This window comes from Lepisma saccharinum, chromosome 21 (genome assembly GCF_977018435.1).
Source record: "Lepisma saccharinum chromosome 21, izLepSacc3.1, whole genome shotgun sequence".
Taxonomy (NCBI): Eukaryota; Metazoa; Arthropoda; class Insecta; order Zygentoma; family Lepismatidae; genus Lepisma; species Lepisma saccharinum.
In genome coordinates, this window is record NC_139249.1 from 19543316 (window position 1) to 19558136 (window position 14821).

At 40.0% G+C, this 14821-nt stretch overlaps 1 protein-coding gene across 5 annotated transcripts in view; it reads right to left on the bottom strand.

The window, feature by feature from the left end:
* The window catches only part of LOC146004287 (E3 ubiquitin-protein ligase KCMF1-like), a 71318-nt gene that overhangs the window by 23865 nt on the left and 32632 nt on the right, over window positions 1-14821 (bottom strand). For all 5 annotated transcript variants that reach the window (XM_083143000.1, XM_083143003.1, XM_083143002.1 and 2 more), the window contains exons 2-3: window positions 12997-13164; window positions 1816-1955 (exon numbers count right to left, since the gene is read on the bottom strand). In XM_083143000.1, the coding sequence (XP_082999126.1) occupies window positions 1816-1955; window positions 12997-13164 (308 nt within the window). The remainder of the gene's footprint in view (window positions 1-1815; window positions 1956-12996; window positions 13165-14821) is intronic.

Below are 14821 nucleotides of genomic sequence, written 5' to 3' on the forward strand. Positions count from 1 at the left end.
TAATCTGCTTCTTGCAACACTGTAGCGAGGCAACTGTGTTTGGGTGAGAGGTTGAAATAAGGGAACATGATGATTCAGAGTGGGGCTAGAAACATGACCTTGAGCTGCCTCTACTCTTTTAACAGACCCTAACGATGGATGAACAGTTCCTGTGCCAATTGGAAAGGAGGAAAAAAAAAGTCTCTTGCTGGAAAGGAAGGAGCAAATAGAAATCAGATAAGCCCTGTTGCCACATTGTAGTTTATTTCCTCCTTTCTCTATTCTTCCAAATGTTATTTACGTGGTGGCAATTAGTGTTAAGTACATTAGTGCATTCCTACATGGCTTAAATCATAGCTGGCTTCCCCACAGCACGGAGCAGCTGCAAAAAGCAAAAACCAGCATGTTGTGATTTCTGCTAGAAAGTTTACAATTCAGCAAGCATGGGACAGCAGGTTTGTCCACAGGTGCATGTTTACTCACGATTACTGAAGATTTACTCTATGCTTCACATTAATAATATTTTTTCCACAAACTCAAAACATTACAATCAAATTGCAGTTATATTTTAACACATTGAAGATGTTACACATAAAGAGATAAGATATCTCACTAAGTGTGAAATATTGAGCAGTAAAAAACCCCAGAAGAGACTTGAATATCTAGGGTAAGTATACCTATTGAAAATCGACCACTTACAGCACTCAAGACACAGACCAAGCTTGAGAGTGTTGCAACATTCTCTTTCACATAATTTTTGGTTCCATGAAAATTATATATTATGTTACAAAAAACAACAAAAAGACATGTCATTTTTTCAAAATGCATTGTCATTAGCCTGCTATTGCAATAGTTATTTACGATTGGTACTATGCTAGCAGGGGTTTCTATAGTGGTAGTCTTCTTTGGACGATCACTTTACTTCAAAGAAAGTTCCGAAAGGTCCACGTGGAGTCCAGTAAATCGTCCCCTGAAACCTTTCTCACCAATAACGTACGTCCAAGAAATGGACTTGTCAAGTCCACGTGGAGTAAATGAGATGTTGCCAATTCAGTTTCTTTAGATTTCTGAACATGAGGTTGCAGTTGCGTTATCTTTGCTAGGTTGTGTTATTGTATTGTTCTACTTTTTTATACAATGGAGTATAATGTCCCAGTGAATAAATGGATGTCTAAACACTGCAGGCAAAAGTGACAACAGCGCTTTTTCCGAAAACAGGTGGTCGCTCAAAACCAGACAAGAGGCAGGTCAGCTTTTTCTGGGGTTGTGTCAAAGATACCGAACCGGCGTCGCTTCCAAGACTAGCACTATACCATTACTTTTAATATGATCAGTAATGTAACAGTAACAATAATAAATATTACAACAAAAAATCTGCATGAAAATACAAGAGAAAGTATCAATACTGTGTCATTCCTTGACAGAACTAACACAGGAAAGGGGTGGGGATGAAGTTTAATTGCTGAATAACAGAGGTCCATTGACAAACAGAAAATCATTACTGCTGCAACATGCACATTTCTGTATAATGCACAGTTATTTATACACTTGGATTAACATGTATTTACGTGCAATTTTCGAGATACATGTATGATTCTTATCCACAAATTTTCCATTTTCAAAGTCTGAATTTTAATTCGGGTTTTTATATGCAAATTTTTCAATTACCTATGCATACGACAATCAAACTCTGATATAATATTAGGCAGATTCTGTGTACCTTGCACAACACTTTCACTGCGTAACTCTATTGACACGTCAGTACTGAACATGACTGAAATTTTTAATATTAACCTCCACTTGTTGTTAATAACAATACAGATAAATCCAACTTACAACTTCAAAGGAAGTTTCAGAATGCTCTGATGTTACATGCTCCTGTAATGTAGTTTCGGTGAAGCCCATCTTGCCACAAAATGGGCACGTAAATGACTGCGGCTGTTCCACCGTTAGAGCTTCCCCACCATAATACAAATCTGAAAATAAAGGTGTCTATGTTATAATAAATACATTTAACACACACATGAGTCAACAGAGAATTGTCAATGAACTTGTAGAATTTTTCTCATGTAGCCTATCCTTGCTACAACCATAAACACATGTTGATGTGATGTTTCAGAATAACACATGCTTCCTTCATCAGACATTTATTTTTAGTTTGATAAGATATAGTTGTAGAACTAGGAGAGTACTATTTTCTAACTTCACTTTTCAACATATACAATGCTTCTAACCAATACTCATTCCTTCTCTTGAAGAAGCTACTCTGAAATAGTATCACAACACACACATCACAATTATTCTTGGTATGTACTGTGAGGAATGATGACGACATTAGAAACACGAGGTTCATAAGAAATTAAGAGTTGAACAAGTGAATCCAAATACAGACATGGTTCGTAAGAAATTCTGAGTTAAATAAGTAAACAAAAATGTTACTCCATTTAGAAACTTGAGGTTTGTAAGAAATTAGAGCTGAACAGGTGAACAAAAAATTTTAGTCCATGTAGAAATATGGTTCATAAGAAATTCTGAGTTAAAATTGTAATCCATTTAGAAACATAAGGTTTGTAAGAAATTCAAGATAAAGAAATGAAAAAAAAATAGTCTTCTCTTTCAGGACTGAAGAATTTTAACTGATGCTGTTTAAAGGAGAACCAGTAAGATTACAGTATCGTTCACAGAGCAAAACATTCAACGTAACACCTCAAAATGCAAGATTGATTGATTTGGTGTTTTAAGTCCACTTTATGCACAGTAAGGCTAATTGGGACTGGACCTACAGTTTAAAGTGGGATCCGAACCACTATGAACCGGTATCAAACCTGGGACACCTTGAATACAAGGCAAAGATGCTACCCCTGCACCATCGAGGAGGCCTCAAAATGCAAAACTTCTAAGTCAGTTATATAGAACACAATCATTGACAGTATGTACATTCCTGGATTTTACACTTTCCTGCATCATGCAAATCATTAAAAAAAGCCATTTTGTAAGATTTTTTTTAAGTTTCCAAGATTGTTGTAAGATCTCTTTAAATTGGTCCCCTTAAAAACTACAAAAATAAGGTTCCACCGTGTTACAAAAAATATCACTCTTTCTTTTAAAACAAAATTCCCAACTTTGAAATCAGTAATACTGCCGCATGCATTTTCCAGTACACTTCTATTGAAAAGCCCATTTTCTGTATCTCTGGCTTGAAGATGTAGGATCCTCTGTTCAGCCTTGGGTGCCTTGACGGCGGCACGCTTAACGGCCGCACAGATGCCAACTAAAGTGCAATATCTCTGCTATGAAAGCTGTTAGCTTCGAAATGACTTCAAGTTCTCATAACGATAGTTACAATTACATTCAAAATAAGCATGTTAATTGTCACGGGGGATTGTCATGCATCCACTCGTTTTTGGCATGTTTTTAGGAAATTTCGCATAGCTTTGGTAACAAGACACGCTAAAAGGGAACTAAGTTGACAACACCAAAGTGCCAACTGAAACACATGGCTTTGAGCCTAACTTGTGGATTTGTTTCTTAACCCCATTCCATTTCGGTAACTTTGCGATCTCAGTTCAGTTGTATTTTGAAAGTGAGTACGTGTTACAAGTGTTCTTGCGATTTTCTATTGTTTTATACAGTGTTTATTTAAGCATATAGTGTTCCAAGTGTTATTTGTGTTTTGCTTTAGTTTTAATAATGGCACATATGCACACATTACAACGAAACGTAGGGCCTCCCCGATGGTGCCTTGTAATCCAAGGGGTCCCGGGTTCGATTCTCAGTGGAGCCGCATACTGGTTCGAATACCACTTTAGGCTGTAGGTCCAGTCCCAATTAGCCTTTAAGTGGACTGAAAACACCAACACAATCAATCAATACAACAAAACGTTTTTATGTGCGATTCGTATCTGATTACAAATTCTTGAAGGGATGTTCATAGACGATTTTCAACAGAATTCCCAGGTGTGCCTGTTTAACACAGAAATACCATGCGAAACCTTGTGAACAAATTGAGAACGAGAGTCGGTTAAATTTCTGTAAATGAATTATGGGGAATGTTAGTGGTGGGGTAATTGATCCACGATTAATATTCTTCTCTAACGAAGCAAGGTTCCATTTACAGGGAACAATGGAACCTTATTTCCGTTGTGAAATCATTTTGAATAAGGATATCTAGCCTATCTTTCTAAATTTAATTTTATTTGAAATAAACTATCCTTTTATCACATTTTGATAAAAAATTGTGACTTTATCTCTCCTTTCCGAGCAGAAATGGGACATATCGTCCATTGTTGAACTCGTTTTGAAAAAAAGGATATCTATTCTTTTCTAAATTTAATTTTCTTTGAAAAAAAAAACTCACTATCCTGCAATATTTTTATCACATTTTGATCACACACTGTGACTAACTCTCCTCTCCCATCAACAATGGGACCTTTCGTTCATTGTTGAACTAGTTATGAAAAGGGATATCTAGCCTTTTCCAAATTTACATTTTCTTTGAAAATAACTCGCTGTCATTTTTTATCAATGAGAGAGCTTTTGTTCCATTGTTGCACTTTCTAAGTTTCAGATTTGCAGCCTTGTTAAAATTCAACTTTCTCTAACATTTCTGCAATGTTTCTCTCACATTTTTATCACATGTTGTGCCACTTCCCAGTTTCCCACCAAATTTAGCAAAATCAACTGATTCAGCGTGCATGGACGTAAGTGTTTCGCGCTCATCTTGTAACTCGAACCCGCAACATGGCTTCTTCTCCCGTTCCTCTTTTGTCACCCTGACTTATCGGTTAGTGTTAGTATGGTGTTTATCTATGGGGGAAATTGTAAAATAAAGTGAATGCAACAAACCTTCAGACGTTAGAAGAACTGAAGAAGAATATCAGGACAGAAACTGTAGCAATTTCAGAAGCTGAACTGTAGCGTGTAAATGGATATTTCCGAAAAAACATGAAAAAACCGTGTCGATGTATCAGGACAACATTTCCAGCATCTCTTGTGACAAGATACGTGCTAATTTTGATTATAATTGTAATTGACACTTTAATGATTGTAACTGTATTTGTTGCAGGAATGAATTTGCAATAATTATCATAACATAGTAGGTCATTACAGTAAAAATTGGCATCTCTGAGAGTCCGATCTGCCACCTTCCAAAATATTTTTTCTTAATTATTAAGGGCTGTGCCCTCCCGTCCCTACGCTTTCGACACCAGTATTGCCATGAAGCCAGAAGTACACCAAGAATAAAGAAATTATTGTAGTTTAGTGAAACAAAAATATAGGACAGTGCCAGTGGCGTCAACTTAAATGAGCCTGTGGGGCTCGAACAGACACATTAATTTTCCTGTCATATTATATATATATATATATATATATATATACAAATAATGAAGGAGACAGTAAACACTTACCACACGAATAGAGATAATTCAATATTTCGCGATCTGAGTCGCATTTTCAAGAAGGTAGATAAAAGATCGACGACACTGTGAGTAGAGGCACAGAATACTGACCGTAGCATCTCTACGGTCAGTGTTGCCAGAAACAGTTGAAAGGAAACACGAAATACTTTAGCCAGTGTTTACCGTAAGGTGGGTGGGTAGTTTCGGGGAGGAGAGGAAAGAGTTACTGGTTGGCTAGGTTGAGTCCGGGGGGTATAGTGGCGTGCATGCCTGCTATATAGGCCCTTTCCCATCGCCTGCAGAAAGATGTGTCAGAGCAGGGGGGTAAAAGGTGGATGATGGCAACACGGAAGCAGTTATTGAAGGTGGTGTTATGGCTGTTGGTGTGGATGGCAACTGTGAAATCGGAGTTTTGGGTGGAGGAACGGTGATTATTTATCCTTAGATTCAAGGGGGTGGAGGTTTCGCCTAGGTAGAAGTTGCCGCAGATTTGACAGATGAGGGTGTAAATTAGGTTGTACATTCTGTACCCTATTCCTGTGTTTATATAATATATATATATATATATAAATATATATATATACACAAATAATGAAGGAGACAGTAAACACTTACCACACGAATAGAAATAATTCAATATTTCGCGACATTAGTCGCATTTTCAAGAAGGTAGATAAAAGATCGACGACACTTTGAATAGAGGCACAGAATACTGACCGTAGCGTCTCTACGGTCAGTGTTGCCAGAAACAGTTGAAAGGAAACACGAAATACTTTAGCCAGTGTTTACCGTAAGGTGGGTGGGTAGTTTCGGGGAGGAGAGGAAAGAGTTACTGGTTGGCTAGGTTGAGTCCGGGGGGTATAGTGGCGTGCATGCCTGCTATATAGGCCCTTTCCCATCGCCTGCGGAAAGATGTGTCAGAGCGGGAGGGGGGGGGGGGGGGTAAAAGGTGGATGATGGCAACACGGAAGCAGTTATTGAAGGTGGTGTTATGGCTGTTGGTGTGGATGGCAACTGTGAAATCGGAGTTTTGGGTGGAGGAACGGTGATTATTTATCCTTAGATTCAAGGGGGTGGAGGTTTCGCCTAGGTAGAAGTTGCCGCAGATTTGACAGATGAGGGTGTAAATTAGGTTGGATGAGTGGCAGGTGCCCTTAGGGTGAAGGGTGAACTCACCTGCCGCTATAGGGATCAGGAGGGTGGGGGAGGTGATGAGTATGGGGCAGGTCTTGCATCTGGGTTTGTTGCACCTGTGGGCTGGGGGAAGGGGTGCGGAAGGGGTGGGGGTGTTTCGGACCAAGATGTTTTGGAGGTTGGGGGGGCGACGGAAGACGACCCTAGGTTTTTCCCGAAAGATGTCTCTGGTCTCGGGATCACTGTGCAGGATGGGGAGGAGGGAGTGGAGGGTATGTCTGATTTTCGTAATGTGAGGGTGGTATTGGGTGATCAGAGTTGGAGGGTTGGTTTTGGGTTGTTTGGTGCGGTTGTGGGAGTTAGCTCTAGTGATTTGTTTGTTGATGAGGGTGGAGGGGTAGCCACGGTTGGTTAGGGCTTGCTGCAGGCGTAGGTTGTAGTTTTGGCGGGATGAGGGGGATGAGTTGAGGCGCTGGCCTCTGAGGGCAAGGGAAAATGGGATGGCTTTTTTGGTGTGGTAGGGGTGTGAGCTGGAGTAGTGGAGATACTGGAGGTGGTTGGTTGGTTTGATATGTATGGATGTTTCCAAGTGGTCTCCCGCAATGTGGATGTCCACATCGAGGAAGGTCACTTGGTCTTTGGAGTGGAACCAGGTGAATTTGAGGGTGGTGAACTCATTTAGTCGGTTTAGGAATGTTGTGAGGGAGGGTTCGCCATGTGTCCAGAGGAGAAAAATGTCATCAATGAATCTTAGCCAGAGGAGTGGTTTCAGTTGCTGGGAGTCAAGGAATTCCTGTTCCAGCCTGCCCATGAACAGGTTGGCATAAGAGGGGGCCATGCGGGTACCCATAGCTGTGCCACGTATCTGCAGGTAATGTTGGTCACCGAAGCAGAAGTTGTTGCAGGTAAGTACAAGGTTGGCTAGTTGTATCAGGAAGTGAGTGCTGGGATTGTGGGGTTTGGGTCGGCTGTTAAGGAATGATTCCGTGGCACGGAGGCCATGGGCATGGGGAATATTTGTGTAAAGGGATGTGACATCAACTGTTGTGAGGATGGTGTTGGGTGGTAGGGATGGTAAGTTTTGGATGATGTTGAGGAAGTGGTTGGTGTCACGGAGGTAGGAGGGCAGGGCTTGGACGAGGGGTTGGAGGTGAGAGTCTAGAAAGGCTGATATGCGTTCAGTGGGTGAATTGTAGCTGGACACAATGGGTCTCCCGGGGTTGTTAGGTTTGTGAATTTTCGGGAGGAGGTAGAAAGTGGGGGTGCGGGGGTTGTCAGGTATGAGTGAGGAGATGGTGGAATTGGATAGGCCTTCAGGGGGTCCTCGGGAGAGGACAAAATCCCGAATTTTGTCTAGATGTGTGGTAGATGAATCAACCGTGGTGGGCTTGTAGGTCGATGAATCAGAGAGTTGACGGGAGGCTTCCGCCACGTAGTCAGAGGAGTTCATGACTACTGTGGTGGACCCTTTATCAGCGGGGAGGATTTTGATGTCTGGGTTGTTGCGGAGGGACCGGAGGGCTTGGTGCTGGGCTGGGGTTAGATTGTGGTGGGAAGAGGGGTTTTGGAGGTATGTACTGTCGGAAACATTGTTGACAACAGAGGTGATGTATCTTTCGAGGGGGTGGTTGTTGGGAAGGGAGGGGGATCATGGGGGGAAGGGGGGCAGAATTGGAGGAGACTGGGATGTATGTCAGAAGGATTAGCTTTGGAGGGGGGATTCTTGGCCCAAAAGTATGTCCACCTAAGTCTGCGGGCGAAAGTTTGTATGTCAAATAATAGCCGGAAATTGTTAGGGGTGGAGGCTGGGGAGAAGGTAGGACCTTTGGAAAGTACGTCAATTTCGGTGGTTGTGAGGTTGTGGTTGGAAAGGTTCAAGATGGAGGTGCAGTCAGTGGGTGGTTGGGGGTGAGGAATGTCAGTATGCTGGGGGGATCTTTTGTCCGAGGACTGGTGCTCTTCTGTGGTGTGGTGGGAGGGAGGGGCAGGGTTAGAGATGGTAGGTTGGGGTGGAGTGGGTAGCGGCAAGGGTGGGTCTGGAAGTAAGGGGCATGTGGTTTTGTGTTGGTGTTGTGGTGGGAGGGGGAGGGGGAGGGTGCATCCTGCATTCAGGGCTTGTCTGCAGAGAATGGAAAGTTTTTGCAGGTGTTTTTGGTTCAGGTTGTGGGCAATGGACTGGGAAAGGTTCCAGAGTGTGTTTATTTGGTTGTTGTTGTTGTTGCCTGGGGTCAGTACCTGGTACAAAATAAGCAGGCAAATAAGAACAATTATTTTCCTGTAGTTTACGGTTATTACAAGCATAAGAAAACAGTTTTTCTTTGTGACGTTTCAGGAGAACACACGCTCCTTTCATCAGACATTTATTTTCATTTTGACTAAAGATACAGTTATAACAATGGTTAGTAATTTTTAAACAAAAAGAATCTGTTATATAATGGATGTTGTCAATGTTACATTGTTGTAATATAGCAACTTAACTGTGAAAAAAAAAAAAAACAGTCTGTTTTATTTTTATTTAAATTATGAATCCAAAATATCATCAGGCAATTCAAATTCATCATTGTTTTCACAAAGTCTCTTGATGTTTTCTGTTTCCTGTAGTTTACGGTTATTACAAGCATAAGAAAACAGTTTTTCTTTGTGACGTTTCAGGAGAACACACGCTCCTTTCATCAGACATTTATTTTCATTTTGACTAAAGATAAGTCATCTTTAGTCAAAATGAAAATAAATGTCTGATGAAAGGAGCGTGTGTTCTCCTGAAACGTCACAAAGAAAAACTGTTTTCTTATGCTTGTAATAACCGTAAACTACAGGAAAATAATTCTATAATGCAAGCAATGCGTACATACAAGAAAAATAAGAACAAAATACAAAATAGGTACTAATCATTCTGTACATCGCCCTACGACGCCAGGAGTCACAGGTTCGATTCCTGGCCTGGGCATGGATGTTTGTGAGTGTTCATTCATCAATTTCATCATATCACTCACGTGAAGTAAAATAAATGAAATCAAATCAAAGTAAACGTGCTGAACATGTCATTATTTTCATGGATTAGACACTGATAAAGCTTTTAAAGAAGCACTTGTGACTAAAACACTCACAAAAGAACACTATACCTGTGAAACATGAATACCACTCACTCAGGCACACAGTGGTTCTGGTAATTTACAATGAATTACAGAGAACAATGACGCGAGAAAGAACATTTTTGGATTCAATTTTTTTGCAGGCAGTAATCAATATTCATTTAATAATGTGCAAATAATTTCACGGGATGCAAATGCATTCTTTCTTTTACAACTTTTGTGCCTCCTCGATGGTGTAGTGGTAACATAGTCACCTTGTGATCAAGGGGCTCCGGGTTCAATACCCAGTGGAGGCACAGTGGCCCAGATCCCACTTTAAACTGTAGGTCCAGTCCCGATTAGCCTTACTGTGCATAAAGTGGGACTTAAAACACCAAGTCAATCAATCAGTCAATGAATACCACTCAGAAATGTCATGAGACAATTTTTAAACATTAACGCCTACATTATCTTGCCAAGGAACTAGAAAAGGCATTTTACAGGGTCCGTTCTGAAAGTATCTGAACTGTCCGCAGCGCGGCGCGAGAATCGGTTGAGGGTTCGGGTAAGCTGCGCCAGGTGGCAGTGGGGACCTTAACCTTCAAAACAAGGCCTCGCTCAGTTGCCTGCGAGCAGTGGTTGAGGTGCAATCGCTCGTGTTGCGTACACGAAAAAAAAACGTCACGTCGAGAATTTGCAGTTGGTGGATTTGGTGAAAATTGAGCGCACTTTGGAACAGTGATACGCTGTGAAATTTTGTGTTAAATTGAAAAAAAAAAACTTTAAGGAGACTTTAACCATGCTAAGGGAGGCTTACGGTGAGGAAGTGATGTCCCGCACGCAAGTTTACAAATGGCACACGGCGTTCAAGGAAGGACGAGAGGTGGTCGAGGACGAACAACGCTCAGGAAGGCCGTCCACGTCAAAAACGGAGGAAAATGTGGCCCGTGTGAAAGCTCTCTGTTAGACAAAGACAGGCGTTTAAGTCTGCAGATGATTGCAGAGGAGGTGGGACTGGCGAAAATGCAATTATTTTAAATTGTTACCCAAAACTTGAACATGCGCAAAACCTGTGCAAAAATGGTTCTGAAGATTTTGACGGACGATCAAATGCAGTGTCGTGTGTGAACTGCCCGCAAAATTCTGGAACGTGTGGACAGTTACGAAATGTTTCTCGACCGAGTGATAAGTGGGGATGAAACCTGGCTATTCGAGCATGACCCCGAAAGCAAGAGACAAAGTTCAGAATGGCACACCCCAGCATCCCCTCGTCAAAAGAAGGCCCGGATGTCAAAATCAAAGGTGAAGACAATGCTCTTTGTCTTTTTCGATGCGAAGGGGGTCGTGCACAAAGAGTTTGTACCTGCTGGGACCACCCTGATTGCAGCTTACTACAAAACAGTGCTTCAGCGTCTCTGACAGGGGTTCCAGCGTGTCCAGTCTGACATCGCCGACAGGTGGGTGCTTCACCACGACAACGAGCCGGCTCACACAGCGTTGTTGGTAGGTGAGTTTTTGGCCAACGTATGTGTGGCAACGGTGCACACCGCCTGACTTATTTTTGTTTCCCAAGGTCAAAAGGGTACTCAAGGGGAAGAGTTTTGCTTGAATTGAAGAGGTTCAAGCTGCCACGACCACAGCATTAAAGAGGGTCTCAGTCAAGGACTTCCAGGACTGCTGTGAACAGTGGAAAAGTCACTATACTCGTTGTATTGAGGCTGAAGGTGCCTACATTGAAGAATATTGACAGCAGTTGTAATTGTCATCAATATATTGTTTGCAAATAAATAAGTTACTTTTCGGATACTTTCAGAACGGACCCTGTATGGCAAATCGTTAGCCTATTATTGCATAAAATTTCAAACAAATCTCAGGCATCAGCCCACAAATTTCCTAAAACCATGCCAAAAATGAGTGGATGCACGAGGAAAACATTTCCAACATCCTCCAAGACAATTAACGTGCTTACTTTGAATGTAATTGTAACTATAATTCTGAGAACTTGAAATCGTTTTGAAGCTAGTTGTTTCCATAGTGCAGATATTGCACGGGAGTTGGCATCCGGGCAGCCGTTAAGCATGCTGCCATCAAGGCGGCCAAGGCTGGATGGAGGACCTGTATTTTCTACTAAATGCTCAAAATGTAGGACATACCCAGGGAAAAGAGCATGGCTGGTAATATTACCTTGACACCATTCACAAACAAATCATTTAAATGCAAAATTGCAAATGTATAACAACATAAGTATGAATTCTTCTCTAGTTTATGGTTGTTACATTAATCTAAAAACATTTATTTGAAGTAACATTTTGGGAGGACACACGCTAAAAAAAATTTCTACAATGCAAGCAATACATACATACAAGAATTATCATGAGTAGAGCCCGGATTTGTAAGCGAAATGCATATTCTTCTCCAGACTTCAAAAAAATCAGGAGAAAGGTTATACTTCATATTAGATATCTTGATGAGCTATTTCACTAAGGTTGAAAGTGCTTATAAATGCTTATTTCTGCAGGAAACTGTTATGCTTGCTTATTTTACGATTTTGGTTTTAAATAGCATATTTTACCCAAATCTGTCATATTTCAATCCTATTTCAATCACACAACGGATGACGAGATCAATGCTTTTAAATAGCCGCATGGGAGAAACTGCATCTAAGAAAAGAAACAGTACATAAAGAATAATTTTTCCAAATTACCTGATATTATAACACAGTTGAAAGTTCGAAATAATCCATTGCAACATTCGCTTTCTCTCATTGATGAAATTTCATTAACTTTGTCTTCAGAAACTCACAATGTTGATAAAATCGTGTCCGACAAGCTCAATCAGGTATTACTGAAAAATCCTGGTTACAAAACACTGTGTCAAATTTATAAAAATATTTCAGGTGAAGAAACTGACATTGAAGAGGAATTCACCGAAGAAGAACTGTGGTGGTTTTCACATGCGCCTGTGATTTCATTCTACGTGGAAAGAACATTTTCACTGTACAAATCATTCTTCACTGACAGAGACAGGAACTTCACACAAGAAAATCTCAGGATGACCTTCCTTCCATATTGTAACAGCTTTGAATAAGGTAAGAGATCTAATAAACAAATGTTTTATTTTCAGATTTTCCTGTATTTGTTTATGCTTATTTTACTGTTCGATTGTGCTTATAAATCCGGGCCCTAATCATGAGCCTGAAACTCAAACTGCAATAATTTTGAAAGTGAACTTGACAAAATAAGAATATATGCCAATATAAACACTAATAAATATTTGAATACAGTATTGTTTGAATCTTCCGTCTGTCTACATTCATGAGATTTAATTACTAGATACAGGATTTTTCATGTTTGCAAAAATAATTCCTCTAATACAGTTGTAAAAATATTTTTTTTCCTAGACAGAGCACTTACCAAAATCTGACCGGGTTAAAATACACTGCATAGGATGCTCTGTAGTGTGACGTGTTGTGGTAGCCCCAGCCTCATAGCAAGTAGCACATAAATCGTAATCGTAACATATTAGGCATTTGTACCTTCGTCCACGGAAATTTCCCTTCAGACAAGAGTCACAACTGACACCTGCAATGCAAAATAGAAACAAATAACAGTGAGGTGTTTTTAAATATTTCACATATTAACATTGTATATTGAACAAAAAATAAAATGAGATTCAATAAACAAGAAACTATACATTGTAACAACAAACACGTTTCGTATTTTTCATGACCTCTTTTCTGAGAGCATATTAAAAAGCATTTCAAGTGTGTTAGCAAGCTGCTAAAATGGAGGACAAAAACAACAGCAGTTATTTTAGTTTTCTTGGTACAGGGAAGTTGCACAAAAGTTAAGTATGTGTAAGAATACTATGGTTAACAAAACAAAACATTATGAAAAAGAAAATAGGATATATTTTGTACCACATAAATGGAAATGAATGAAAATATGCGAAAGATGTGTACGAGCTGTGAAAGCACAAACCAACAAAACTATTGAACCAAGGGTTCTGAAATCAGCTGTGCAACTCTGTGCATACAGTGAGATCACGTATATCCGGAAACAGTGATCTGACTGCCCATGAAAGATGGCTATCAGGGGGATGAGGCTCCAAATTTCTACACCATGCTGTGAAAAGGAAGCAAAGGCTGCATGCAGTTCAGTGACTGAGAACAAAAATAGGTGGGAGAATGTTAATTTATTCAATGCGAGTACTAGCCTAAGGCTCGACTGGACCTTTGGTAGATCTCAGGATGATTTTTTTCAAATTTTCCTCTATATTCGAAAAACTGCTGTGATATTCCAAAATCTGAAAAATTACATCTAGAATTCCTTCTAGAGCACTGATGTGAATTTTCGTGTAGTTTGCTTTCACTGTTACCAAGATCTTCTCAATAGTTTTGCAATTATGTAAGTCTATTAAACCATTAATAATATATAGATAACAGGAAAAGCAAATCACATGAAAATTCACTTCAATGCTCTAGAAGGAATTCTAAGCTGATGTAATTTTTCAGATTTTTTTAATATCACAGCAGCTTTTTAAATGGAGAGGAAAATTTGAAAACATTCGCCCTGACGACTGCCAAAGGTCAAGTCGATCCAGATTTGATGTCAGGGAAATGGCACGGTGCATGCCATATAAACAATTGTGTTATTAAAGTCTACAATAAAGACTTCAAGCATGGTAATGGTAATGATTGGTAACTGTTCCGAATGTTTCATGAATTTTGTAAGTTTAATAGGATCATCTGGAAGCCTTATATGATATTGGAGATGGTTGGGAAAGTAAATCTGCAGCGTCAAGAAGGTAAGAAGGTAATTAGCACAGTTCATTAAAGTACTATTTATTGAAGAAATGTGATGTAGCTTATGCAAGTAGCCAACCTTTGTTTACTGCCAATTTAGACACAGACTACTGCCATATTTTCACACAGGGCTTTAAGGGGTGAACTTGATACCAGATACCACATGATCAGCTGATGAAAGCAATTAAGATATAATTAATGCTAAGAGCCTTAAACCTCATCAGCCCAACCTAACAATGAAATAATTTTGGGAGATTATTTTAATGCTAACCCCTTCCCACTCCACGCATGTGAAATGATAAGATGCAACAATTCATATCAAAACCAACAGTAAACAAATGGCTGTTACCAAACAGACAGGAATGTACAGAAGGGAAACTTCATTCTACAGAAACATACAGCACGTAATCACTAAGCCAATTAAGTATGTTCTA